The sequence below is a fragment of the Barbatula barbatula genome (assembly GCF_947034865.1).
Source record: "Barbatula barbatula genome assembly, chromosome: 21".
Lineage (NCBI taxonomy): Eukaryota > Metazoa > Chordata > Actinopteri > Cypriniformes > Nemacheilidae > Barbatula > Barbatula barbatula.
Window position 1 is genome coordinate 15,975,924 of NC_136784.1, and position 27,202 is coordinate 16,003,125.

The 27,202-nt window shown below is 40.3% G+C and overlaps 2 protein-coding genes across 2 annotated transcripts in view; both read left to right on the forward strand.

Moving 5' to 3' along the window:
* Nucleotides 1-11,263, forward strand: part of npr1a (natriuretic peptide receptor 1a) — a 66,406-nt gene extending 55,143 nt beyond the window's left edge. The window contains exons 13-22 of the mRNA XM_079484072.1: nt 557-628; nt 940-1,099; nt 1,183-1,338; nt 4,349-4,517; nt 4,805-4,951; nt 6,333-6,456; nt 6,600-6,668; nt 8,884-9,058; nt 9,194-9,292; nt 9,422-11,263. Coding sequence (XP_079340198.1) covers nt 557-628; nt 940-1,099; nt 1,183-1,338; nt 4,349-4,517; nt 4,805-4,951; nt 6,333-6,456; nt 6,600-6,668; nt 8,884-9,058; nt 9,194-9,292; nt 9,422-9,573 — 1,323 coding nt within the window. The 3' untranslated portion in view covers nt 9,574-11,263. The remainder of the gene's footprint in view (nt 1-556; nt 629-939; nt 1,100-1,182; nt 1,339-4,348; nt 4,518-4,804; nt 4,952-6,332; nt 6,457-6,599; nt 6,669-8,883; nt 9,059-9,193; nt 9,293-9,421) is intronic.
* Nucleotides 11,264-12,530: 1,267 nt separating this feature from the next.
* ints3 (integrator complex subunit 3) lies at nt 12,531-26,081 on the forward strand. Its single transcript, XM_079484829.1, has 29 exons — nt 12,531-12,881; nt 13,330-13,413; nt 14,350-14,433; nt 14,526-14,639; nt 14,791-14,875; nt 14,991-15,057; nt 15,167-15,308; nt 16,644-16,773; nt 16,856-16,953; nt 17,033-17,224; nt 17,448-17,535; nt 18,071-18,150; nt 18,342-18,433; nt 18,526-18,632; nt 19,077-19,196; nt 19,301-19,430; nt 19,518-19,572; nt 19,653-19,756; nt 19,948-20,112; nt 20,437-20,590; nt 20,824-20,892; nt 20,987-21,062; nt 21,143-21,256; nt 21,341-21,389; nt 21,468-21,635; nt 23,557-23,657; nt 23,771-23,843; nt 24,686-24,839; nt 24,957-26,081. Exons 1-29 carry the CDS (start codon nt 12,798-12,800, stop codon nt 25,032-25,034), a joined length of 3,057 nt encoding a protein of 1,018 aa, XP_079340955.1. The 5' UTR covers nt 12,531-12,797; the 3' UTR covers nt 25,035-26,081.
* The last annotated feature ends 1,121 nt before the right edge of the window (nt 26,082-27,202 follow it).

Below are 27,202 nucleotides of genomic sequence, written 5' to 3' on the forward strand. Positions count from 1 at the left end.
TGCCGAGATGAAGATGGCCGGCTCCGCCCACTCCACCTTAAAAATGCTCTTCACCACCCTATGGGTGATGACAAATTTGGTCAATATTTGAAGAGCACTAGCTTATATACATCTTTAAGGCTTACAGATTGATACATAAAAAACATAGAATATATAAATGTTGTTGGAGCCGATGGCCCTGTGGTTAGTGCTCTGACATATAGCGCTGTTGCGCTCCGGGCGACCCGAGTTTAAATCCCGTCTCGAGGTCCTTTCCCGATCCCACCCCCTCTGTCTCGCCCACTTCACTTCCTGTCCTCTCTAGGCAAAAACGCCCCAAAATAAATCTTTAAAAAAAATTATATATTAATGTTGATATTTTGATAACAAAATATATGATCTTTTTCATACCAATAGCTAGACACAATTTCAATGCCACTGTAACAAAAAACAAACATCAATATCACGTTTTATTTTTTGTAAATTGAGTAAGTGATTTCGTGCCATTGTTCTGTAAACATGTTTTGTCTATTTATAAGAATATTTATTTTGATGTGTTTGTTTGTGTGACCTGTAGGATCTCATGGAGAGTGAAGGGATCACTCTGGACTGGATGTTCCGCTATTCTCTGATCAATGACATTGTTAAGGTGAGAGCGTCTTATCAAACCTTCTCACATTGTAAGCAAATCTAGATCCAGTTTTTCCCATGATGCCATGCTGATGTGTTTCCGGTTGTTTTTGATACAACAAAACATTTTTCTCTGTCACATTGTAACACTGTCAAGATGACTTTCAGAAGTGAAGCTTTTGATGTCAAGTATAGATTGGGAAAGAAAGAAAGATGATGTCGACAGCAGTGGCAAACAAGTCCGTAATTAATATTCGTGTTGATTGTCGTGCGTAGATATGACGCACGCTGTCATATGTCTTTGTAAGAGTATCAACTTTTACCGCTCAGGGAATGGCGTTCCTTCACAACAGTGTCATCGTCTCCCACGGCAACCTGAAGTCTTCCAACTGCGTGGTAGACAGCCGCTTTGTACTGAAGATCACAGATTACGGTCTGGAAAGTTTCTGCAAGGAGAGGTTCTTGGAAGACACGCACGCCTTCTACGCAAGTGAGTTCTGCGGATGTAAGACCACGCAGAGATATGTGGATTACGTGAGGGTTTTGATATAACATCATCGCCTGTGCTTGTAGGTAAGATGTGGACGGCTCCTGAGCTTATTCGCGATGAGAACCCGCCCGCATGCGGAACACAGAAGGGCGACGTTTATAGCTTTGGCATCGTCTTGCAGGAACTCGCCCTACTGAAGGGTGTCTTTTATCTGGAGGGACCTTGTCTCAGCCCCAAAGGTAAGCGGTCACACAAATCGGTATTGACTAAGTTGTCAAAACAATTCACTCAAAAATTCACATATTTTTCAGTCCTTCATGCTTTCCAACATAATCTCCAAGCTGTTCTTTTTCATCCAGTGATAGTGAATAGAGACCGCAGTCTTCGTGCTCCATCAATGACCAAAAACACCATAAAACGGGTCCATGAGATTAAAGCAAGGCTGTGTTCTTCTGAAAGCTGACAGTGATGCTTTAGGTTGAACTGTAAAAAACTGTACTTTTAAAGTGACATTTTATGACATCTTCAACCCAGTTTTTTTCGCTAATGGTAATTAAATATGACTGAAATAAGAATTCAGAGTTTAACTGTGTCAGAACAAATACATTTTGATAACTTTGATAGAACGCGTGCAGCGGATTAGCTGTCAGATGTTAAATTTAAGTGCACAATAGATAATAACAATTTTGGGCAACCAATACCAAGCAATGCTTCATTTTGTTGAGTCTGTGGTGTAAAAAGGTCGGATTAGCAATTAAAGAAAAAACACTTGAGCAAAACATGTTTTTTGTCTGACAAATGGAATCCCAGAGGCTTATCAGATTTACTGGTAGGTCGCAAAATTACAAATTGGCCGTAAAATATTAATAGAAACTTTATTTTACCAAAACGTATTATGTTTTTTCTGCCAACCCAGCTCGGGAATATCACGTTTTTACGTTAGACTACAGAAATGCTGCTTTTAAAGATGAATCGTTCCAGGTTTGACATTTACATTTTACAGTTGACAGACACTTTTATCCAAAGCGACTTATACTACACATTTGTTTTTAAGTATGTGCAATCCACTGGGATCGAACCCACAACCTTGTGCATGCTCTTATCACTGATCTACAGGAAAGCTGACATCAGTTATCCTGACCACGACTAGCTCCCATGTACAGTATATTGGTGCGTGCGTCTCTTGTAGGGTCAACTGCTCCTGTTCTAGATCGACTCTGTTGGAGCGACCGTGGAAGAGATTATTTAATTTATGCTCCCAAAGTAAATGTGCCTATATGTGTAAATGTATGAATACTGCAGCGTTGCGAGCTCAGAACTTGTTAACTCATTATGTAGATGAGAGTGCTTTCTCGTTCAATGGTTTGATGCGAATCACACATGCGTTCAATAAAATGTTTTACAATGCAAATTATGCTATAACAAATCACTTTTCTGTGGGACTTTTAATAAAATTATCAAGATAATATTCCAAACGCCCACACTACATCGCACATGCGGTGTGACGCAACACAACAAAAGTCAACACAAACCATTACGAACAATGTGGTTGTCATGACGCATCGAACCGCATCCACACTTCACCAAAAAGTTAAATGGTACGATCCGTAGCTTTTTGATGGAAAACAAAACCAAAAGGAACAAAAATCTGCCATTGAGGGAGAACCTACACGGGGTTTGTCCTATATGTACTGTAACAGTAAGCGTTTAATAATAATAAGTCATTTGAGCTGTCGGGTACAATTCTGACGAAAATGTCACGTCATTTGATTGCAAAAATAAGTATGTAAAGTAACCTGCAGCTGTATGTTGAAGAGATACAATAGAAAAAGTTACAGGTTGCACTTGAATGAACTTGTAATGTCAACCGATCCCTTACACTCAGACACACACAGCTGACTTTACAGAGAGACACACAACATGAGTCGTGTCTGGAGCTGTGCCAGCTCGCAATGAGAACACAGGGAGTCAGAGACAGTATAATGAGAGAATACCAGAGATCCAGTCATTATCAGGTCGCACCGCGAGCAGGAGACACACAGACACAGCATACTGGAGCAGAATGTGGGAAGACAAATTCAAATAAAGATCAACTAGACACAATGAAGTAGACAAGTAAAGGAATAAGTCAAGACTGTCAGTATGTTACAGGGATTGTGTTACAGGTGAAAATGTCTTGTTATCTTGACCTCTTTTATTTAACACTTAAGGCATTTAAAAGCCACCTAACTCACTTAAAGGGATACTTCACCCAAAAATGTCAATCCTGTCATCCTTTGTTCACCTTCGAGTCCAAATCTGTATTTCTTTGTTCTGAACACAGAGAAAGATATTTGGAAGAATGCTTGTAACCAAACAGATCTTGTCCCCCATTGACTCCCATAGTAGGAAAAATACTTTATTAAAGGAAGATATTTTGAAGAATGTAGGACGGCAAACAGTTCTTGGGGACTTTTGACAACCATTTAATTTTTCCTACGATGGTAATCAATGGGGGGTTATAAGCATTATTTTATCACAGTTATGCTCATACCCCGAATATACAAAAGCTTTGAATATAGGTGAAAAAATACTCTTGTGCGGTGAGACGCCATGTGACAGTGAGACAAGAAGGTCACAGAATAGACGTGTCTCGCTTCATCATCGCTCATGTCGATTGCTTTGAAGACTTGCGTCAAGTCCAAGATCTGCTCGAAACCCGCGAATGACACTGTCGTCTCTTTTGCTCTTCGTTTTCGCACATTTCTGCTCTCTTCCCATCATACTTGTGAAGTCATCAGCATTGATGAATCTGATAGCTGTCAGTGTTTCCAGCAGGACTGATGCTATGCTCTATGCGTATGATGCTGTATGTGTCAGAGAGAGATGCAGCTGTCTGGCTCTAAAAGAGTGAGAACACAAGTCAAACTTAAAGGGACAGTTCATCCAAAAATGAAAATGCTGTCATCAGTTCCTCAGCCTTAGATTGTTCCAAACCCGTATACATTTTTTTGAACACACAGGAAGAAATTTGGAAGAATGTCAGATCTCACCCACCATTGTAGGGAAAATAAATACTATGGGAGTCAGATTTGACAATCTTCCAGACTTGAATCCAAAAGTCACATATTAAACTAAAAACTGGGTTTGAATTTGATTTCAATCGTTCCTTAAAATGTCTAGGTTGAAATAGTTTTAAACCCTACCTTGTCATTTTTGTTTCATAATTTTATATTCGTTCATTTGTATTTTCCTCTCTTAAACTTTAAGAAATCATCGAGCGTGTGGCGGAGGGTGGGTGGCCGTACCTGCGTCCGCTGCTGTGTCCCCAGAGCCACAGTGATGAGATTGGTCAGCTGATGCAGCGATGCTGGGCAGAAGATGTCAACGAGAGGCCTGATTTCAACCAGATTAAAGTTCTGCTCCGCAAGAACAACCGGTACCTGACACACCCATACAAATCATCTCACATGCAATTGATTTGATGACAATTAATGTGGACAATAACTTCTCATCAAGATTTTGGGTTAAAATTAAAGTAATGTGTATACTGTAGAAAATCATCCTCAGCTCAGAATTGTGATTATTTGGGATTTGAACCCATGACCTCTATCGAACGGTTAAAACTGTCTTAAATTGATACATGATTTTGAACATTAGCTGCACTCAGCAATGATCTGACGCTAAGTGTCATGTTGACAGTCCCGTCTTTGTTTTCCTCTTCAGTGGCTACGGTTCCAACATCCTGGATAACCTCCTGTCCCGTATGGAGCAGTATGCCAATAACCTGGAGGAGCTGGTGGAGGAGAGGACGCAGGCATATCACGAGGAGAAACGTAAAGCTGAAACTCTGCTCTATCAGATTCTTCCGCAGTGAGTCCAATACTGACCATAACATACTATTTTGTACACATTTGTACATTATGACTCAAAAAATGTGTGATTATAACACCGTGTCTACACGGGACACGACACGACAAAAGACAATAGAAGGCATTAGAACCCCTAAAAAATGTTGTCCACTGGATGTGGCACGTTCGCGCGTCATGACGCGTCCGGTCATGTCCAGTTTAGACATCCTTAAGGGGACGTTCACATTTCGCATCTAAAACTGGGTGGAAAACGTGAACGGTGCTACTTTCTCCTTTCTTCCAAAGCCTTTGGAAGGTATAAATAAAGGATATATGTACTGTAATCTTCTACTTTATTTTTTGTTTATGTGATTTTGATATGTGCCAAGTTGTATAGTGTTCTTGTTGAAAACCCAATAAACATTCGTAAATAATATATGGATTATATGCACAAAAAAATGTGTTTATGCTGTGATCACGTGTGTCTCCATCTTCACTGAGCTTTTCTATGGCCCACAAAAGGTGAAACTTGACTTAACATTTTGCGCGCGCCATTCTGAAAAGTGGCCCCGACATGCCTAGAAATAGGATCGTGACAGCGTGGCTCCCTTTTTTGAGCGTGCTTGCTGTGCGTTTGTCATGATTTTGACAGTGAACCCCGATGCAGACATCGGAGGTAGCAACACAATACTTTCAACAAAACAAAAATCCCAAGACGGGGACAAACAGCAGATAAACAGGATACAAAGCAAATACTTCCCACGAGGGGGCAAAACAAATAGAGTCCAAAAGACATGAATAAAAGATCCACTTAACACAACAAGACAAGACTGGATGAACTATAGCAAACGTTGCAAAGCACTGCAACAAACCGGCACAGGACAGAAAACACAAGGGCCATAAATGGGGAAAACAAACGAGGGATAATAACACTGGGCAGGTGGAGGGAATGAAACACGAGATTACGGGGAAACAAGGGGATTGGCCGAGGCAAAGTGTTGGCAAAGTGACAACAAAGGCCATGTGCTTCCGCACCGAACAAAACAAGCACAAAATACATGATGTTGTCACGACCCTGTCCACAGAACTAGAAAACTCCTGACAAGACGGACAGGATCATGACATGCGCCTACATGAAAATAACGAATTTGTTCATGCGAAACAACTTTTTGGTTTGAATCTAACATGCAAAAGCTTCTGCTTTCTTTGTGACTATCAATCATGGGAACATCTCAAACCTAATGATTCACTTTCGAAGTCGGTTCATTGAAGCAAACCACCTGCATGTATTAATTCACATATAACAACACCGGATTTCCCGGTGTGAATCATTGCCGTGTTTCTTCATGGGAACGAGGGTTCAGCCAGGCTTCTTCTCAGATTCTCTGTGTGTTTTGTTCCAGCTCAGTGGCGGAGCAGCTCAAGCGAGGTGAGATGGTCCAGGCTGAAGCCTTTGACTCGGTCACTATCTACTTCAGTGACATCGTGGGCTTCACTGCATTATCAGCCGAGAGCACGCCGATGCAGGTCAGAGACCCCTCCTCGCTCTGCAAGGCTCATTTACCAAACACAAGAGATTCACGAATATGAACAGAAGCTAATAGTGCAGATGATTTAAATGCCATGAATCGAGTTGAAACAGATTATGCATTGATTTGCTCTTATAACAGGTGGTGACGCTACTCAATGATCTGTACACTTGCTTTGATGCGATCATCGACAATTTCGACGTCTACAAGGTAAGGGCAGTCCCGGGTGTAATGAAGAACATTTCCATGTTCTCATTATACTGTATCATATTGTAATACATTGGATAAAATATGAACATCACAGTTTTTTAAGGAATAGTTCACCCAAATACGGCATGTACATTTCCTCAGCCTTGTGCCATCATAGATGTTTTACTTTATTAACTGATTTTATATTAAAATGTCATTATTTGATCTTCTTACATAGTACTCAACGGGTGCTCATTTGGTTCTTGGATTAAGTTATAAAGGATAGTCCTAAACCTTAGTCCAAAGGTTGTTCCAAACCTGTATACATTTCTCAAAGATATTTGGCAGAATGTTAATAATTTTCAGTTCTGGGACATCATTGACTACCTACGGAAGCCGTAAAGTGCCAAACAAAACAACAAATCGCAAAACGCAACACCAAATCTGAAAACACATTAACAAACCATAAAGCACAACAACAAATCCGGAAACAAAATAACAAATCAGAAAACACAACGACAAGTCAGAAAACACAACGACAAATCCGGAAACAAAATAACAAATCAGAAAACACAACGACAAGTCAGAAAACACAACGACAAATCCGGAAACAAAATAACAAATCAGAAAACACAATGACAAGTCAGAAAACACAACGACAAATCCGGAAACAAAATAACAAATCAGAAAACACAATGACAAGTCAGAAAACACAACGACAAATCCGGAAACAAAATAACAAATCAGAAAACACAACGACAAGTCAGAAAACACAACGACAATTCGGTCAAACCGGAAAAGGTAGGTCTTTTGTGTGACCGGGGTAGTTACTGCTGATTGGAAGGAACCCCTGTCAATCAAGATAAACAGGAAGTACTGTTCTGTAGCTAGCGGCACAGAATAACAAGAAGTAGCTGGCGTCAGTGTACACAAATATATAATGTATTATCCTTATTGCGGGTTCAAATTTGGTGTTTTGCATCTGCTCTGAAAGCATTCATGACATCGATTAATAGGGAATCGTTTTTTCGTCTGAATAAACCTGCATTATTGAGGTGTCTTTCAATAGAGCGCAAGCTGATCTTAATATCATGATATGTTTAGAAGCATATCTAGAATCACGCCATATGAATGTCCTTCTTGAAAGTAGTGCTGAACAAACTCCATTATTTTCTATGAAAAAACACACCTGACTGTTTATCTTGATTGACAGGGGTTCCGTCCAATCAGCAGTAACTACCCGGTCACACAAAAGACCTACCTTTTCCGGTTTGACCGAATTGTCGTTGTGTTTTCTGACTTGTCGTTGTGTTTTCTGATTTGTTATTTTGTTTCCGGATTTGTCGTTGTGTTTTCTGACTTGTCATTGTGTTTTCTGATTTGTTATTTTGTTTCCGGATTTGTTGTTGTGCTTTATGGTTTGTTAATGTGTTTTCAGATTTGGTGTTGCGTTTTGCGATTTGACGTTTTGTTTGGCACTTCACGGCTTCCGTAGACTACCACAGTAGAAACAATTTAAATGGTATTCAAGGGTGCCCCAGAACTGTTTGTTTTCCTAAATTCTTCTAAATATCTTCTTTCGTGTAACATACTTAAAAAATACTTGTAACTCAAGTAAAGTTTTTGAGGGAAAATACTTGAGTAAAAGTAACAAAGAACTACTTTTGCAATGTACTTAAGTAAAAAGATAAACTAAATAGTAAAAATAATTTGAAATGGTACGACATGCATTATAACGTAGTAAAGTAATTTGTTCAAAATGTAAATATTTTGATCCTTAAAAATTACTTTGAGAGTAACAATATTTGTCAAAAGTACTGTCCACTTCTCTGCTTACAAAGGTGTTGTTTTGCTTCGCAAGACATCTCTTGGTAAACCATTCCTTTAAAGATGTCAATTATATACATTTTCTCACAGTATGACAAGTAAATGAACATGAAGGTGGGTGAATTGTAAATCATTACAACCTCAAGTTAGCTTTCAGTCCTCATAGCAATGGCTAACGTATGCTTTTTATTTCCATCCTGTTAGTTTTAATTCTGTTACGCAGTTATGTAAATACTTGCGTAACCAGCACATATTATAGTGTCTAGAAATATAGGATTATTTATGTTTAAGTTTGAGGTACTACACCAAAACAGAAATGACCCATCAGGGATGGATCGCTATAAATAGCTGAGCTTTTATTTTCCACCTCTGCTGGTGTTTCTAAAATGTGTTCATGTGGCGCCTCCAGGTGGAGACCATCGGTGACGCATACATGGTGGTGTCGGGTCTCCCCGTGAGGAACGGTAAACTGCACGCCCGTGAGATCGCCCGCATGTCTCTGGCTCTGCTGGAAGCGGTTCACTCCTTTCGAATCCGTCATCGCCCCGACCAGCAGCTACGCCTGCGCATCGGCATCCACAGCGGTGAGAATCATTGGTCATGTGATTCAAAATATTTCATAGAATGAAAGCACAGAGCCCCACCTGTACCTCTCTGCGTGATGTTGGCTGACTCACAGGGAGTCTCGACTGACGGTCATGTGTGTGTGTTGGGTTTAGGTCCCGTGTGTGCAGGAGTGGTTGGTCTGAAGATGCCACGGTATTGTTTGTTTGGTGATACGGTCAACACAGCTTCACGTATGGAATCCAACGGAGAAGGTGACTTTATGGTTTATGTATCTAGCATTCATAGATAATCAATGAAATGTATGTAATATAATTCTACAGGTAAAAAATCACTTTGATCATTTGATAAAATAGCTGTGATGTCTATACTTCTTTCATCAGCCTTAAAGATCCACGTGTCAGAGGCCACACAGGCCGTACTAGAGGAATTAAACTGCTTCCAGCTGGAGCTCAGGGGTGATGTGGAGATGAAGGGCAAAGGAAGGATGAGGACATACTGGCTACTCGGAGAGATTACCTCCAACAATGACTGATAAACTGAATAACAAGTGCAAAGCTCCCTCGAGAGGAGAGAACAAAACATCTGAACCGAGTATTGAAACAATGGGGAGACACATCGGCCCTCTGTAAAGACAAAAGGTGAAATGAGAGAAGATGAAAGACGGGTCTCAGGGAGGATCGAGTGGACCTCTAACACGGGTCTTTTCCATCTTCACTTTAAGCTTTAGGTTTTCCACTCATGGGAATTAACACTAGGACTGATCTTGCCAAGTATAAACACACAAGACAAAACTCCACTTGAGTCATTTGAGAAGACTGGCGACTGAAGATGAATTATTGCGGACAGGATCGTACCTGTCTTGTGTCTTACGGGTTTTGTAAGTGTTTTGTATTTAGGTGTGTTGTTACCGTTGGTATGATGGTAGGAGTTGTGTAAGCCAGTCGCCAGGAGTAGTTTTGTTCTGTATTTGGCTTTGTTGTTTATGTTTCGGATCATACAGAGACACAGTGCTGTAGTTTCTTTTGTTTTTCAGCCATGCAAAATGTTCTCAATTGCTCTTCGGGGAGACAGGTGAAAGATCTGCCAGTCTGGATCCACAGCCATCAGAGGAACCACATGAACAGTATTAATAAAATGTCAAATAGATTTAAAGGGATAGTCCACCCAAAAATTCTGAATTACCCGACCTCGAGTTGTTCCGAACAACTTGTTCTTTTTATACTACCGTCGAACATAAAGAGAGAAATTTGGAAGAATGTTGTTGATGCTTCATATAATGATAATAATAGTCAACAGGAAATAAAGATGACCACACCACAAAAACAAATAAACATAACTGAATGTATACCATCACGGAAATAAAATAAATAAGTTTTGATTTCATGTTGTTCTTTATAAGGCGTGTGAACACACATGTTGGCTGCGTTTGTCATAAACAAGAGAGGAAGTGTGAGGCCAGTTAGCTTCCGTTTTCCCACCATTTCTGTAACTACATCATGCAGTCCGGTTTTTGACAAGTGGTTCAAGTTTTGTCAAATCGTCATGAGCAAATACCAAGCAGTATGAAAACAAATGTCAGGTTCTGAATTCCATCTTTCATCGCTTCCCTAGTGCACTGGAAAAAAAACATAGCCGAGTGATAGAATGCAGTGACACCTCATGTGCGACATGACATAACAAGCATTCTTTCCATGACACCTTCTGTGTCATCAGGTCTCAGACGGGTCCGAATCTGACTTGGATGCCTGTTACATTTTTGTACTATCCAAACTTTTGGATCCATTTCCAATGCGGATCGCTGCGTACACTTTATCCTGAGTGTAAACAGTCAATTTTTTTTGTTTACAACAGTCTTCTGATGTTTTACAGTAAAACTTTAGAATTAAAGTTGCTCTACATTTGCTAATAACCATGAATGTATGTTTGGCTCAGATGTAAATCAATGAGTTGTTTTGCTTCGTCCACAGCAGTGCGAAACTGTCATCCAAACTGTAGCAATGATGAATGACAGCGTGTTTTATGAGATCTTGACTGTCACGTGCTTTATTTGCTTTTTTGTTTGATTGTCTTATGTGTGTTTTGAAGAGGTGGGTCTGTGGGTGATAATGGTATATATTACTACAAAGTCTTTAAATGAATTTTATGAAGATTGTGTTTTTGTTATATTAGGGAGGGCGGGACAGATTATGTCAAATAAACAATAACTTAAAAAGAGTCGTTTTAACTAATTATTGTGTTAATTCAGCAATGCACACGGTATGTACACAAGTGTATGATATATACATTTCTGTATTTGTCTGACTTTTAATGCAAATGAGGTAAAATACTACTTTTCATATGTATTTCCACCCCAATCTTTGAAGTTAAGATGCTAAACTAAACAAACTTATAAAATAACGTCAAACACTCAAATTTTTAACAGGCATGCAAGACCAATTTATAACAGGCATGCAAGTTTTTCAATTAAAACACGTCAATACATTTGCAGTGACTTGATGCATTCAAGCTACATACGTTTCATCAGTTCCCTGGACATCGAAGGACAACTTTTGTACTGGAAGCTCAATGGTCTGCCAACTGAACCACAGAAACACAACTACACAGGTAAAGTTGGTAACCGCTATATATTCTGGAAGCCTCTGAAAAAGATCACAGTGGCAAGAAATACCTGAAAGAATTGATAATTTTGATTATATTAATATAAAGGGAATATAAAGGGAAAGTGTGCAATGTAAGGAAACAATAGAGAACGTATAGGAGCAGAAATATATGAGGAGTTTATTTGCAAAAACAGATAATTTGATCAAAAATCACTTTTTTATTATGTTATCGTGTTTTTATTGTGATAGCTTTTTTATTACTTAATCAAAACAACTCTACTGCAGTTTGATTGATATAAATTGGAATGCAATATACTATGAATATTATGGAAATTATTACATTATTACATTACATTTGACGCCTTTTTTGCGTTTTAATGGTTTTAGGACCATTGCGATTTTTTGCATATTAGTTTACTTACAAATGATACAGATGGTATAATAGATTTAAATATAAATATATGGATTGTGTAGCCTATAATTGTTGAAATATTGATATGAAAATATTTCCTTTTCTCTATTTCTTTTGAGTCAAACTGCTTGTATTTAATTATAAATATGTTGACATTTTGTAAAACATAATAACCAAATTGTCAAATATATATTTAAAACGTTAAAAAAATAGACGACTTTGCTAAATGCTCTGCTTTAAACGCACTTTAAACTAAATAAATAATATATTCATCTTTTTCACAGCACATTATTAATATTTTACTGTGCCGTTTAAGTTTTAACATGTTTACAAAGAGACCGCACTCAAGTACACGGGCTTCTTTTTGTTCAGCGACTCTCCCAGGCCGCTTCCTTTCCGCAATTGGTCCTGTGTCGCGTCACTCAAAATACGCAGCTTGCGATTGGTATAAATCGGTCTCTTTGCTCCGCCCTCGCCTCAGCGTTCGGAATACTTCCGCTAGGCCACCATGCCCTGCGGAAGTTGAATTGTTACAGTCGGACACTGTCGAAAACACTGGAGTGGTCGCGCGAAGGTGGCGAATAAAGAGTCGCAAACACACTGTAGGCGCCTAGGACTGGGCGGAGAGAGGGTTAGCTCTTACATAAGCCCCACAGACCCACGTAAACAGTGAGAGCAGGGTTGAAACATCGCCCTAAACCTCCGTGAGGTCCCGAGTGTGTGGGCACAGCGAGGCGGGAGGAGATGGAGCCCTCGCCGGCTAAGGGTAAAGCACAGGGTCGCCTTCTGGTGTCCACCTGCCTGGACGCCAAAGATGAGCTGGAGGAGGTAGGGATCGACGCATTCCCATCAGTCTGAGACGCATACGTGTCGTTTCCTCCTCCTTAACGCGCCTTTTCAAATGAAAAGCAGGGACAAAGTCAGAAAATAACAATAGGATGTGCAGAATAGAGAAGTTGACACCTTATCAGACTTGAGCAGGTGCACTTCAGACATGGTACTTGCACATCTCGCTTACTTTTAACATGGCAGCATCATAAAATAAGATGATTGTGCCCATTGACACATTTCATTGGCAGCCATATAAACAAATGAGTGCTGAGTTGACACGTGCAGTTGACCACATTTCATGATGTTGTCATGTAATGTAGCTGATGATGTCAGTGACCCTCAAGATCTATGTTTGAAGCAACATTGTGTGATCTGCAGTATTGATTTCTGGGGCTTGATGTATCTTCTGCATATTCACAATCTGCTCAACCATTATGTGTTTCAGCGCCTGGAGAGGTGTATGAGCATCACCACGTCTATAACCAATGGGCTGTCAGAGCGAGAGGCCAATGATGCCCTCACGGCTCACGTGAGTGTTTGCAAGTCTCACCTCTATGAAACATCCACAATAACATCAGTGCTGTTTAGCATGTAAATGAACTGTTGTTGGGGCAATGAGTATATTCACATTATATTACAACGTCGGTTGCGTTACTACTTAATGAAGATAAATGAACACATTTTATTTCAATGTTAACCCAGTTTCTGATGTGTAAAGCGCTGCACGGTGATATAAACAATAGTTGGGTTATATGCTATATACGTTTCTAATATTAATAATGAAAATATTTTAATTCTATGCAATGCTGATAGTTCACCCAAACATAAAAATTCTGTCATCATTTACTCACCCTCTTGTCATTTCAAAGCTTTCCTTTTTCTGCAGAACACAAAAGAAGATATTTTGAAGAATTCACTTGCATTGGTTTTGTGTCCACACATTAGACGTGAATGGGGACCAGTGCTGTTCGATTACCAACTTTCTTTAAATATCTTCTGTGTCATGCAGGTTTGAAATGACCAGAGCGTGAGTAAATGAGGACAGAGTTTTCATTTTTGGGTGAACTATCACTTTAATGTCCGAAACTATATGGTATGCTGTATTGATGTCACATGACCTCACCACTATATGCGAGTGTGTGAGTTGCATCCAGATTTAGAAAAATATTTTTTTGCCCTTTTATGCAAAAATATCCTGTTCTCTCAGGAAAAATAGTAAGTCAATAATCCCTAATGTATCTATTTTATTGAATCAAGAATGACACGATGAGCACACATCGAGCTGTAGTGCTAAAATGGGCAGTGTCGGTTCGAATATAGCTTGCAACGTTTTCTGAGGGTTTCATTTTAAGACTATCTCTAGGAAATATAAATGGGCTGCAAATTGCATTTTAAAATGACGACATTCTCAATAGGAACTATTGTAAATGTTATGTTGCATAACATGATTCTGGTTCGTGTGTAGGTGTGCAAGGGTCCGCAGCAGCATGAAGAGGTGTGTCTGGGTCTCTTCGCAATTCTTCTCACAGAGACTTCGCAGGCACAGAGGGTATTGGCCCTGCTTCGCACACACATGGACATCACAGCAGACACTTGACAAATATCTGCTGCTATAACTCTATGTAACGTTTTGTCCCGCAGTGCTACAGGGACCTGACTCTGGTGAATCGGGATGGGATGAATGTGGTATTAATGAAAATCAACCAGATCCTGATGGAGAAGTTTCTTAAACTCCAGGACAACTGCCGCACACAGGTCTGATCTTCATTTTTATGCATTATGCAATACCACTTAAAGTAAAGACCACAGTATACTGTACATTTTATCAGCATGTGTGTCATCTGGGTGTCGAACCTGTGACCTTGACATTGATGATTGTAATGAAAGAAATGGTTGTTTTGGGCAGCTGGTGTGGTTGGTCAAAGAGCTGGTGAAGAGCGGAGTCATCGGAGCAGATGGGGTCCTTATGACGCTCATGAAACAGATCGCTGGTGTGTTTATGCACTCAAACACACACACACACACACACACACAGGGGCTGGCGGTGAACAAAATTAATATGTAGCGTATTGTTTTACTGTGTTTCTAACCTACATCTGTCTGCAGGAGGCGATATCTCCAACAAAAATATTTGGCTAGCAGAGAGCGTGTTGGAGATCTTAGTGGAGCAGAGGTGAGAGGCTTTATGAATCATAACAGCATGCGTGTGTTGCACTGTGGAAATGCAGAAGTGATTTAATAGGATGCTTCTTCAGAATGCGTTTTTTTTGTGCGATGTACAGGGAGTGGGTGCTGAAAAGCGGCATGCTGATTGCCATGTCTGTGTACACGTACCTGAGGCTCATAGTGGATCATGGGACGCCCAGCCTGTTGCTCTTCAGACAGAGAGAGGTGGACTTCTGCATGGGGCTGCTCAGAGAGAAGGTGAGTTATATTGGGGAAAGGGGGTGAGGATGCCACCCAGCGCTTCTTATTCAACATGTTTTGGAGATTGGAATGTGGTTAAGGGGGGGAGACTTGATTTTATTGCGTGGAGTTGTCTGTATATAAAAGGTGTCGGATAGGGGAGGGCAGTATATCAGAGGTGGAGTAGTATGTATGAAATCTAGCGGCATCTAGTGGTGAGGTTGCGAATTGCAACCAACGGCTCACCGCAACCCTCCCTTTCGAAGCCCTAAAGTGGCTGACACAGGACTGAGATGTCGTCACGTTTTTACTCCTTTTACAAAATGCGTTCTGTAGAGCAGTTTGTCCGTTTAGGGCTACTGTAGAAACAACATGGCAATGTATATAGATAGAATGAGTTATTTCTAAGATAATTCAACCATAATAAGGATTTTTATACACCTCTGAAGACATAGTAATGTTTATTATATTGCACTTCTGTCAATAATAGATCATCCACAAAAATACACATTGGACATTTTAACAAAAAATGTGATTAAATAATGTGGTTGAATGGATTTCTCTGCTTTTTTGTAAGCCATATACTTTACAATGAGATCATGAGTTTAATGAGTTTAAATAGCTATGTACAGTTGCTATTCACTCAACATAACCTTTTTATTCAAGAACAATCCCCCCGGAGCAAGCTGAGGTTAAGTGTCTTGCTCAAGGGCACTGCAGCAGGACTGTGTTGACTATATAGGTCAGCAGTTCCTGAGAGAGCCCTTGAGGTTGTGATTATTAACAGATGCAGGGTCTGCTCATCTCTTCAACGTGATGTTAGAATCATTGAGATTTACAGACAACATGAACTCAATATTTTTCCTGGATTGCTTTCTTGAAGGGATACTCCAGCCAAACATTCTGTCATCGTTTACTCTTACTTGTTCCAAACCTGTGTAAGTTTCTTTGGTCTGAAGAACACAAAGACAGATATTTGGAAAAATGTTAGAAACTGACAGTTATGGGACATCCTTGACTACCATGATAGAAAAAATGATTGTATCCGTTTTTTTTATTGTATCATTTTCACAAAATTAGGTCGTTTGAAGAATTGAGGAAAGCTTTGACTACCATTTTCATTTTTTCTACTGTGGTAGCCAATGACGTCCCAGAAATGTCAGTAGGGAACATTTTTCCGAACATCTTTCTGTGTTCAACCGAACTAAGCCCAACATTATTGTAAAGAAATTTACCATCGGTTACACTTTTATCCAAAGCAACTTACAGACCTTTCATGTTTATACATTTTGTCAGTATGTGTGTTCCCTGGGAATTGAACCCCTGACCTTTTGCGCTTTTGTGTTTCTACAGTTCATGGAGTGTTTTATTATCGGGAGGGATCTGATCAGGCTGTTACAGAATGTGGCTCGTATCCCTGAGATGGAGTTACTCTGGCGAGACCTTCTGCACAATCCCCAGACTCTAAGCCCACAGTTCACAGGTGCTGGTTTAGTTTTCACAGAAGTCTAACCCAATGTTGTGTTTGTGTTAAAATACATAAAGTGTGTTTTTGTTGTTTGCAGGCATCCTTCAGCTCCTCACATCAAGAACTTCGCGCAAATTTCTGGCCTGCCGCCTCACGCCCGACATGGAGACCAAGCTGCTGTTCATGACGTCACGGGTAAACACACACTAACACAACACCACATCTTGGTGGTTAAATCCGTGGACACACATGAAGTGCTTTTTTCTGGCTGCAGGTTCGCTTTGGACAGCAGAAGCGCTATCAAGACTGGTTTCAGAGGCAGTATCTGTCCACAGCCGAGAGCCAATCACTGCGCTGCGACCTCATTCGTTATATATGCGGTGTGGTTCATCCATCCAATGAGGTGCTGAGCTCTGACATTCTGCCACGCTGGGCCATTATTGGTTGGTTGCTGACTACCTGCACGGTAAATAGAAATATTTAAAAACTTCTTTTCAGAAGTATGAGTGTCTCTGTTAATTCTCTCTCTCTCTCTCTCTCTCTCTCTCTCTCTCTCTCTCTCTCTCTCTCTCTCTCTCTCTCTCTATATATCTCTATCTATCTCTATCTCTATCTATCTCTCTCTATCTCTATCTATCTCTCTCTATCTCTATCTATCTCTCTCTATCTATCTCTCTATCTCTCTCTAGTCTAATGTTGCTGCATCCAATGCCAAACTGGCCTTGTTCTACGACTGGCTGTTCTTCAACCCAGAGAAAGACAGCATTATGAACATTGGTACGTGTTCCTGAAGCTTAAGAGTGGTAGAGTGTTTTGTTAGCATGAGAAGGTCATTGGTTCCAATAATGCTAACTTGTAATGAACACCAATATTGATATAAAATATTGCTAACTTGTAATGCCCTTTAAAGGAATAGTTCACCTTTAAAATGAACATCCTGCCATCATTTACTCACTCTCTTGTCATTGCAACCTGTTTGACATTGTTTCTTCTGCAGGACACAAAAGATAGATATTTTGAAGAATGTAACCAAAAACCGTTGGTCCCCATTCACTTCTATTGTATGGACACAAAAAAAAGTCAATGGGAACCAACGATTTTCTTTTACCAACATTCTTCAAAATATCTTCTTTTGTGTCCTGCCGAACAAAGGATGTCATACATGTTTGAGGGTGAGTAAATTATGACCGAATGTTCATTTTGGGGTGATCTGTCCCTTAAGTTAACTTGATAAACATAGATTGCCTCTCACTTCACTCCTTTTCCATTTCTAATTAATTTTTATTGCTTGTTTATTCATCTTTTATTTCAGAGCCTGCTATATTGGTGATGCATCACTCCATGAAGCCCCATCCTGCTATTACAGCAACATTACTGGACTTCATGTGTCGGGTATTTCACATATTAACTTTGTTTCACAGAAATTGCTTACTTTTGTATTAATACACTTAAAACAACAAATTTGACTTATTTAAGACTTGTGACTTTTTTCTATGTCTTTTTGATATCAGTTCATCTGTACACATTATATATATATATATATATATATATATATATATAACCTGTATCTCGTTTTGATTCAGATCATCACAAACTTTTTCCCACCTCTTGAGGGTCAAGTGCGGCAGGGCGTCTTCAACTCTCTTACCTTCATCATGGAAAAGAGAGTTCTGGCGTGAGTTTCTCCCTCATCCAGACAGTGTGTGTATGTGTGTGTCTATGCTTATGTGATGTCTTGACAACCTCCTACATCTCTCTGTCTTTCAGTAACCTAGCACCACTGTTTGACAACCCTAAACTGGACCGCGAGCTGCGATCCATGCTGAGAGAACGCTTCCCAGAGTTCTGCAGTTCCCCATCCCCGCCCACAGAAGGTCATTGCTCCACACACTGCATTCAATAGCCAATCACATCACAATGTGATAGATTATCCCCAATTCATAGCACATTGAAAAAAGTATTGCAAAGGGCCTGTATGGTCTACTTTCTTTTTCAAAATAATAAAATGGGCAAGAGCGATTCCTCCTTCTTGTACATTTCTGTACAGAGAGGTCACCCAGTAACGTTGTGATCTTCCATTGGTCTCACGTGAGCCGAATACGCAAGTCAGAGTTCACCAAACTTGAACTTTGCTACGCAGCTGAACATGACTTTGCGTTTCCGGTCTGACGCATTCACATGGAATGGAAAGTCAAGTGTGACCATGGCTTTAGTCTTGTTTAAGTCGTCACAGAGTAAAGGTGTATGTGAATTGCGATGTAGCCATAACGTAAAGTTGGTGTCTTTGTCGTTGGACATTTCTTCCCTACGTTGTGTAGTAAAAATGGAGGAATCTGCTCCGTTGGAAATGGACAATCATGTGCTTGATAAGGAAGATGGTTGCTATGACAACACAGATGCTACCTTCAGTGACGATGAGGAGGAGCTGAACAACAAAGGTAAGGCTAAGATACTTTTAGCTTTATTTCAATCAATTTCTGATAAAACATTTTTATTTGAATTGTTTGCAGTGCTGGTCTTAATTTTTCCTGTTTGTCCCAAGGTAAAAAACGTGAGTTCAGGTTCCACCAACTCAAAGAGACTTATATCGAGGAACCCGCTGACATCACACCTTTCGTGGACCAATTAGACGAGGCACTGAAAGAACGTGTTTTGCAGCTGCAGAAAGGAAGGTGCGTTTGGAGTCACATGATTGATACCAATAGGTGGATTTCATGCACGTAAATGCGAGTCTCACTCCATTTCTCTATCTCTCTCAGTGACACAGAGACCCATTGTGAGGTCATGCAGGAAATAGTGGACCTTATTTTAGAGGTAAGCTTTGCTCGAATGAAACATTTAGTCAGTCATTTCAAACTGACAGCTGACACACTTTTTGCGATTGATTATTTTAGGAGGATTTTGACTCGGAGCAGATGTCCACGCTAGCCTCCTGTATGGCTGAGCTGTTCAAGAGTCACTTTAGAGGAGAAGTGTTACCCGAGGAGATCACAGAAGAGTAAGAATCAATCTGTATCAGTCGATCTATATTGATTAGAAATGTATTTGCCTTGGAGCTACATGGCTTAAAGTCAGTTCCCTCTTCTCTCCCCATCCCTTTTCCATCACTTTCCTTATTAATAAAATGTTAAAATATATCGATTTGTTCTCGCTGCTATGCTGTTCAACCATTTTATGTGTGCGTTTTAGGTCACTGGAGGAATCTGTGTGTAAGCCGGTGTGTCTGATCTTCAGGAACTTGTGTCAAATGCAGGAAGATAACAGCGGCTTCTCTGTCCTGCTGGACCTGCTCGCTGAGCTCTACCAGAAACAACCTAAAATCGGTTATCATCTTCTCTTCTACCTCAAAGCCAGGTATAAGTCAAACATTCAGTGCTTAATCCAGAATCTTATCTTATTTCACACGGTTTGCTTACCAGGATGGTGCGAAACATCAAGGGATGAATCTTTGTTCATGTTAACTTGTGTGAGGTCTTGTACGAGACATTTTGTTGCAGTAAAATCTCATTGGTAGGAAATCCCGGTCTGCTTAACTGTAACAACTCCAAAATGAAAGGCTGCCATTTTGTTTGTATTGTGAAAGGAAGACTTGATGCTGGAAACTAAGTTTGCTGTTATTGACCGCGATGCTCTGAAAGGCTCAGTTTACATAACTCGCTGTGTTTTTCACTCCCGCAGCAAAGCAGCCGCTGGGAAGATGAATCTGTACGAGTCATTTGCTCAAGCTACGGCTCTGGGTGACCTGCACACCTGCCTGATGATGGACATGAAGGCCTGTCAGGAGGATGACGTGAGGCTGCTGTGCTACCTCACGCCGTCCATCTATTCCGAGGTAACGCACCCATTCTCAAAACATCATCATACCAAACATATTATGCATAGAGCACATTTCCCCGCCCCAAACATGATGCTAAACAAAACTAACTGTGATTGGTTGCTTTAAATGTCAGACAGACATTACAGTCCAGACTCCTGGCTACACAAGACTTCCAAGCATGACTAAGAGAGAACTGACTTGCATTCAAACGTCTTTGGTCATCTTCTTAATATCGTGTCTGTTTTCAGTTTCCAGATGAGACCCTGCGGAGCGGAGAGCTCCTGAACATGATAGTAGCTGTCATCGACTCTGCACAGGTTTCAACTAAATTGATTCGATTCAGAGTCACTGTCCTCTTGACAAATCATTGTCATTTCCAGTCACCATTTTCTCTCTCGCTTCCCCTAATAGCTTCAGGAGCTGATGTGTCATGTGATGATGGGCAATCTGGTGATGTTCCGCAAAGACTCAGTCCTCAACATTCTCAGTAAGTTGAAGCGACACACATTCTCTTGTAACCGTGTAGACTTTGTGAATCTGATCTTGTCGTTGGCGCGTGTGTTACAGTTCAGTCTCTGGACTGGGAGACATTCGAGCAGTACAGCACATGGCAGCTTTTCCTGGCACACAGCATACCCCTTGAGACCATTACACCCATTTTACAGCACCTCAAACACAAGGGTGAGCGGCAGTGTATATAGACACACTCACACACACTTATTTTATATCTCTCACATTTCCCATAATCCTTCTCTCTGCTCACAGAGCATCCAGAGGCTCTATCCTGTTTGCTCCTTCAGTTACGCAGAGAAAAGTAAGTCCTTGTTTTATACAAATAGTGGTTACTTTTGATTGCTACTGTCAGCTGCTGAATATATTGTTTTGCGTCCAGGCCCAGTGAGGAGATGGTGAAGATGGTTCTCAGCCGACCCTATCACCAAGAGGACCAGTTCACCACCAGTATCCTGCGCCACTGGGCTGCTAAACAAGACGATCTGCTGGGAGAACACGTCAAAGCACTACTCATCAAGAACAACAACATGCCTCGCAAACGACAAAGGTTATTACAAAACTGTTCTTCCACTATACACCCTTTATATTCAGTATCCTCAAATTGAACCGAGTGGTTCACCTTCAAAATGAACATTCTGTCATCATTTACTCAACCTGTTGTCAGTTTAAACCTGTATGACCTTCTCTTTACTGCAAAACACAAAAGTAGATATTTTGAAAAATGTTGGTATGCAAAAACTTTCGGTTCACATTGACTTCTGTTGCATGGACACATAACCAATGCAAGTCAGTTATGAACGCGAGATCAGGGGGCATGGTTGGACCAGATCCAGTCGATATTGCATTGTGATTGGTCGACACTGGATCCAGTCTCCTCCCGCTGCGCCTTCATTGGTCGACAGATTTCTGGAGCAGTTTTGCGTCATAATCGTGTTGTTGCCGTACAATTTCCGCATGTAGTCGGAACTGAAGTTATTCTTTTGATGGAAAAACAAACTTGCCGAAGACAAACTTGATTTATTAACGCATTTTTAATAAGATTATCTTTTATTAGGTTTTATGGTAAGGTTCAACATCACTGATCATTACTTACAGGTAGGCCTGTCGCGATAACTACTTTTTGTTGTGCGATGAATTGCGATAAGCGATATTATTGCCATTTTAAGACAGTTTAATGTTACTGATTATATAATGACAGTATTACAATATAATAGCATCCAAATGCAAGTACTCTTCCAAAGAACATTTTATTCTAAAGAATATTTAGACATTGTCTAAAAATATTAATTAAAGAAAATCTAAATATATAATAATAAATACACCCTTGTTAAAAAAAGTGCAGGGCAGTTAACAAAAACTAGAACAAAACAAAGTTAAATGTTTAGACTTTTTAAGTGTCTCACAGCAGGCCATATCTGCAAATTAATTTTTAATTGTCATGCAGATTCAGAGAAAGAAATACCCAGTTAAGCTATCTGTCATGTTTGTATTTGCACTGATGGGAAAAGGCATCTGCAACAGATAACTGGAAGACCTGAAGTTGTTGTTGCCAGGTTAGAAAAATGGATATGATGGTTATATTTTAGGTTAGTTGTGTTGCCTCTTTTCGTCGCCACTTTTTTTTTTAAACAAAGTCGACATACCGTCTCGTTCACGTTAATTGGCTCTCCTCTCTCATTCGGCTTAAAGCCAAAATGTTTCCACACCGGAGCTGAAGATTGCAGCTTAAAAACCAAATCCATTGGGACTCGTTCTTCCTAACTGTCTGTAGTTGCCATAACACACTTCACAACGCAGTGGCTTCACTTCTCTTCACCTGTTGCTTTCCGCTGACTCCGGCTCCTGTGTGTGTGTGGATAGACGCGCTGCATGAAGCCCCGCATCCGCCACAGAGAGCAGACGACGCAGCGCAATAGTTACATTTTGGTGACATTGACTTTTATTTAAAGAATAATATAATAATTATTTTAAAAATCAATCGCAATATATCGTTTCCATATATTAAGATCGCGACAGGTCTACTTACAGGCGTACACTTAGTTATGACTACACTGAGATAAGAGCAAACGTCACCGTCCAACTTAACTCTCCAAAATTGCGGCTAGTTAAATAAAGTGGGAGGAGTTGGATCTGGATCTTGTGTTCGGCAGTGAGGAACATGTCAGTCAATGTGGACCAATGGTTCCCAACGTTTTTCAAAATATCTTCTGTGTTCTGGAGAAGAAAGAAAGTCATACAGGTTTGAAATGACAAGAGGGTGTGTAAATGATGACATGATTGTCATTTTGAAAGTGAAATTTTGCTTTGAGTAATGTTTTTTATCCATAAATGCGACTGGCATTACCTTCACTTCTTCCCATCTCTTCCTGTCCTTTTTTTGTTGTTTATATTTAAACGTATAAATAGCAACACAGCCAAAAGTAAAACTTTAGTGTCGTCTTGAATATGTTTGTGTTCATCTTTTGTAGTTTGAGAAGTTCAAGCAGTAAACTGGCTCAGCTGACTCTTGAGCAGATGCTGGAACATTTAGACAGCTTGAGACTCAACCTCAGCAACACCAAGAACAACTGTGAGTTCCTCTTCTGGTCATGTTTCTTGAAATAGCAACAGCCTGGTTGTCTAGTTTACCATTTACATTAGTTGATAGAAAGATCACTGAAGTGTTTTTTTCTGGTGTATCAGTTTTTTCCCAGACGCCCATATTGCAAGCCCTGCAGCATGTACAGGCCAGTTGTGATGAGGCTCACAAAATGAGGTATGTGATTTTAGTGCTTTGTAAAGCATTTTCGTTTTGTTGCTGTTTGCAGAAACCTCATATCTCCATCTGAATTTTTACTAATGGTCATCCTTTGTCTGTTAATTTGGCAAATATTTAACCAATAAAAAAATTGAACAAAGCTTGTTAACTTGGACCACAGTCTTGAATTATAAAAATACAAAAATGTAGGATTATCCAAAGTGACTTTAAGAAGAACATTTTAAAGAAATGTTTTAAATCCATTTTAAAGGGGTCATATGACACAGGTAAAACGATTATCATCATTTGTTTTAGATGTAATGTAAAGTGTATACACGATTTAAGGTTCAAAAACGTTGTATTTTCCACATACCGTGCTTGTTTGTATCTCCTCTTTGCCCCGCCTCTCTGAAACGTGCAGATTTTTTACAAAGCTCATCGCTCCTTAACCAGTGCGTAGGAATTGGTCGAATACTGCATGCGTGTGATGGAAATGTAACGCCTCTTACCATATATGGAACATCAGGTTCCAAAGCAATTGTACTGACAGGTACGCCCACCTTACTTGCGTATACTTTTGGGTGGTCTTAGTCAAGTCATACCACAAACTGACGTAGATTTGTGGGGATGTGGTGTGGTTACACGAGGCGTTTGAGGCATGTCTGTGTGAGCATTCACTTTTAGATAGAATGCTTTTTTTTCCAACACAAAAGTTTAGCAATTTTACCTGCATGGGCAACTTATGACACACCAAAGACACAGAAAAACACGTATTCGCGTCATATGACCCCTTAATTAATGTTTCAAATTACAATTTTCGATTGACTAACTATGTGTTGATTATTTATTTTTTCGGCCAGGTTCAGTGATCTTTTCTCATTGGCTGAGGACTATGAAGATTCCACCAAACCTCCCAAATCTCGCCGCAAAGCCCCAGCGTCCTCGCCACGATCCCGCAAGGGCGCAGCTCCACAGCCATGCAATGAGGAGGAGAGTGCATCCAGCACCGCTTCGGTAAATCCACAACAACCGCATGAGCTATTCATTTTGACATCGTGAAGGCCTTCACTCTTTGCTTTTTTCTCACATACTTGTCATCTGTTTTAAACATCTGTTTGTCTTTGTCTCCAGGAGGAAGAGGATTCCAAGCCCAAAGCATCCAAAAGGAAACGGAAAGGCTCATCTGCAGTGGGTTCTGACAGTGATTGAGAGGACGAGCCCTGGTCTCCACGCCAACCACGCCCCAGCATCACGCCCCCTCTGCAATTGTGCGACATTGGAGACTTACCTGCCAATCATTCACCTGCCACTCGAGGGCAGTTTGCCCAGACACACTGCTATTGTAGGGGCGCATCTATGGACTCGAATGCCACTGGCTGGAGCCTGAGAGACAAGCCCCTTCAATTCTCTAACCACTGGACTCTTGCGCTATTTTAAGCCTGAGGGTTTGGTTAAGTGTAAGGATGGGCGCAGCGGGGGCGGCTAAGCCTGGAGAAACTAAATCCAGACTGGCACACATAAGAGACAGACTGCCTTAAAGCGTAGGGCTTCTCTGCGTCACTTAATACAACGGCCCATCCATAAAATTCACAGTAACGTACTTCTGAGATGGATTACCCACAAACCAAGATTATAGATGGTAATGTGAAGTATAGGAATCTTAAATGGATTTTACTGTATTTGGAAGTTCATTTTGGAATTGAAACATTAGAAACTTCAGGTTAAAGCCTTTTATCTTTCATGTCGACATTTCCTGTGCCCATCATAAATAAAGATTGACGCTCTGTCCTGTTTGATGGCTGTGGATCCTCAGAGTGGAACCTTGGACTTTACAGATGGAAACAAACTTCGTCTGCAAATTTTTATCTCATGATATCAATGCACAAAGCTGCAGAAAGCGGGACTGTACAAACGGAGGACTTGACTTGTTAGACTTTTTAAAAGAATTCTTTCTACTGACTTATTTTCATAAACAGATTGTAACTATGTTAAAGGACTATGATATTAATAAAAAAGTCTGGAAAAAGTGTTTATTGAAAATGTCATATTTGAAAAGGTACAATCTGGTTTTAAAGACACAGGAACTCCCTTTCGTAGAAACCGGTACCATTTCAGCAGTGGTTTCTCACAGATATTAAGCTTAAGCGGCACAGCAAAAGAAACCGTTCAAGTTAAGGGAATGTGAAAACATTAGAACAGACCATGTTAGTGTGTGTTGATAAAGTGACAAAGATTAAATGGTTTTTATTTTCTCTTCACAGTATTTTAGTATGATCTTTCTTCTGCAGAACACAACAGATATTTCAAAGAAATTAACCAAACAACATTGGCTCCCTTTTACACCCATTGTACAGAAATCTCACAATATCTTTGTTCATGTTTCATAGAAGAACATGTATAGATGTTGAATGACATGAGGCTGAGTTAGGACCATATTTTGGGGGTTAACGGTCTCTTAAAATGTAATCTCACTCAAACAAGCATCTGATCAATGCATCAATCTCAATGAACAAAATTAAAACGTACATTGCTTTGAATTAAAATATATTTTATTAATAACATTTTCTTTAAAATCCACAGAGGGCAAGACAATACAAAATCTCTGAATTATCATTTCTAGAACTGAAGTTTTACAGGCGTACTCTTACTTTTGGGAGTAAGAGTCTTTAAAACAGCCAATGGTTTGTTGAAGAGCAACTCCAGGCTTTGTCTTTTGGACTTCCGTGGGGTCTGGTGGTCACTTGGCCTCTCTTGAAAGGTTTTATCAGAGCCCTTTTTCTTGTCTGCATTGCAAAACGATTTTGAGGATGAAACCTCCGAATCCACAGACGCTTTCTTTTCTGCACTGCGTCCCCGTTTGTGGAATAATGACTCCCTGCGGCTCACATTGGGACTGGCGGCTAAGGTCCGAAAGCCATAAGGTGTTGTGACCTTTCCCACGTGTTCCAAAGACATGGCAGCACGCGTCGAAGGGTCAGCGAGGTCTTCCGTGGCAGTTGTTTGCAGACGTTTCATCTTAGGAGTGAAGCGAAGTCTGGCAGAAATAGATGGTGATAAAATAGAAAGCAGACGTCTAGGGGACTGCTCTGGACTTTCTGATGATAACAGCTCTTGTGTGTCCTCATCTTTGTCCATCTTAAGCTTAAGGTAAACTCGAGGTGACAGTCTGGGAGGAATGGTAAATTTGGGAATCCTTCTTGGAGTTAGTGGCAGACTTTGCCTGGAGATCCCTTTGGGTGTCATTGTGTTTCCTACACTTGATGAATTTCCTCCAAAAGCAAACATTTCTGAAACGCCAAAAAAAGAACCAAATTGCAGCGACACGGGTTTTAAACCTCCAACACAAGATGTGCTACTAAGGCTCTTGCATGTTTTAT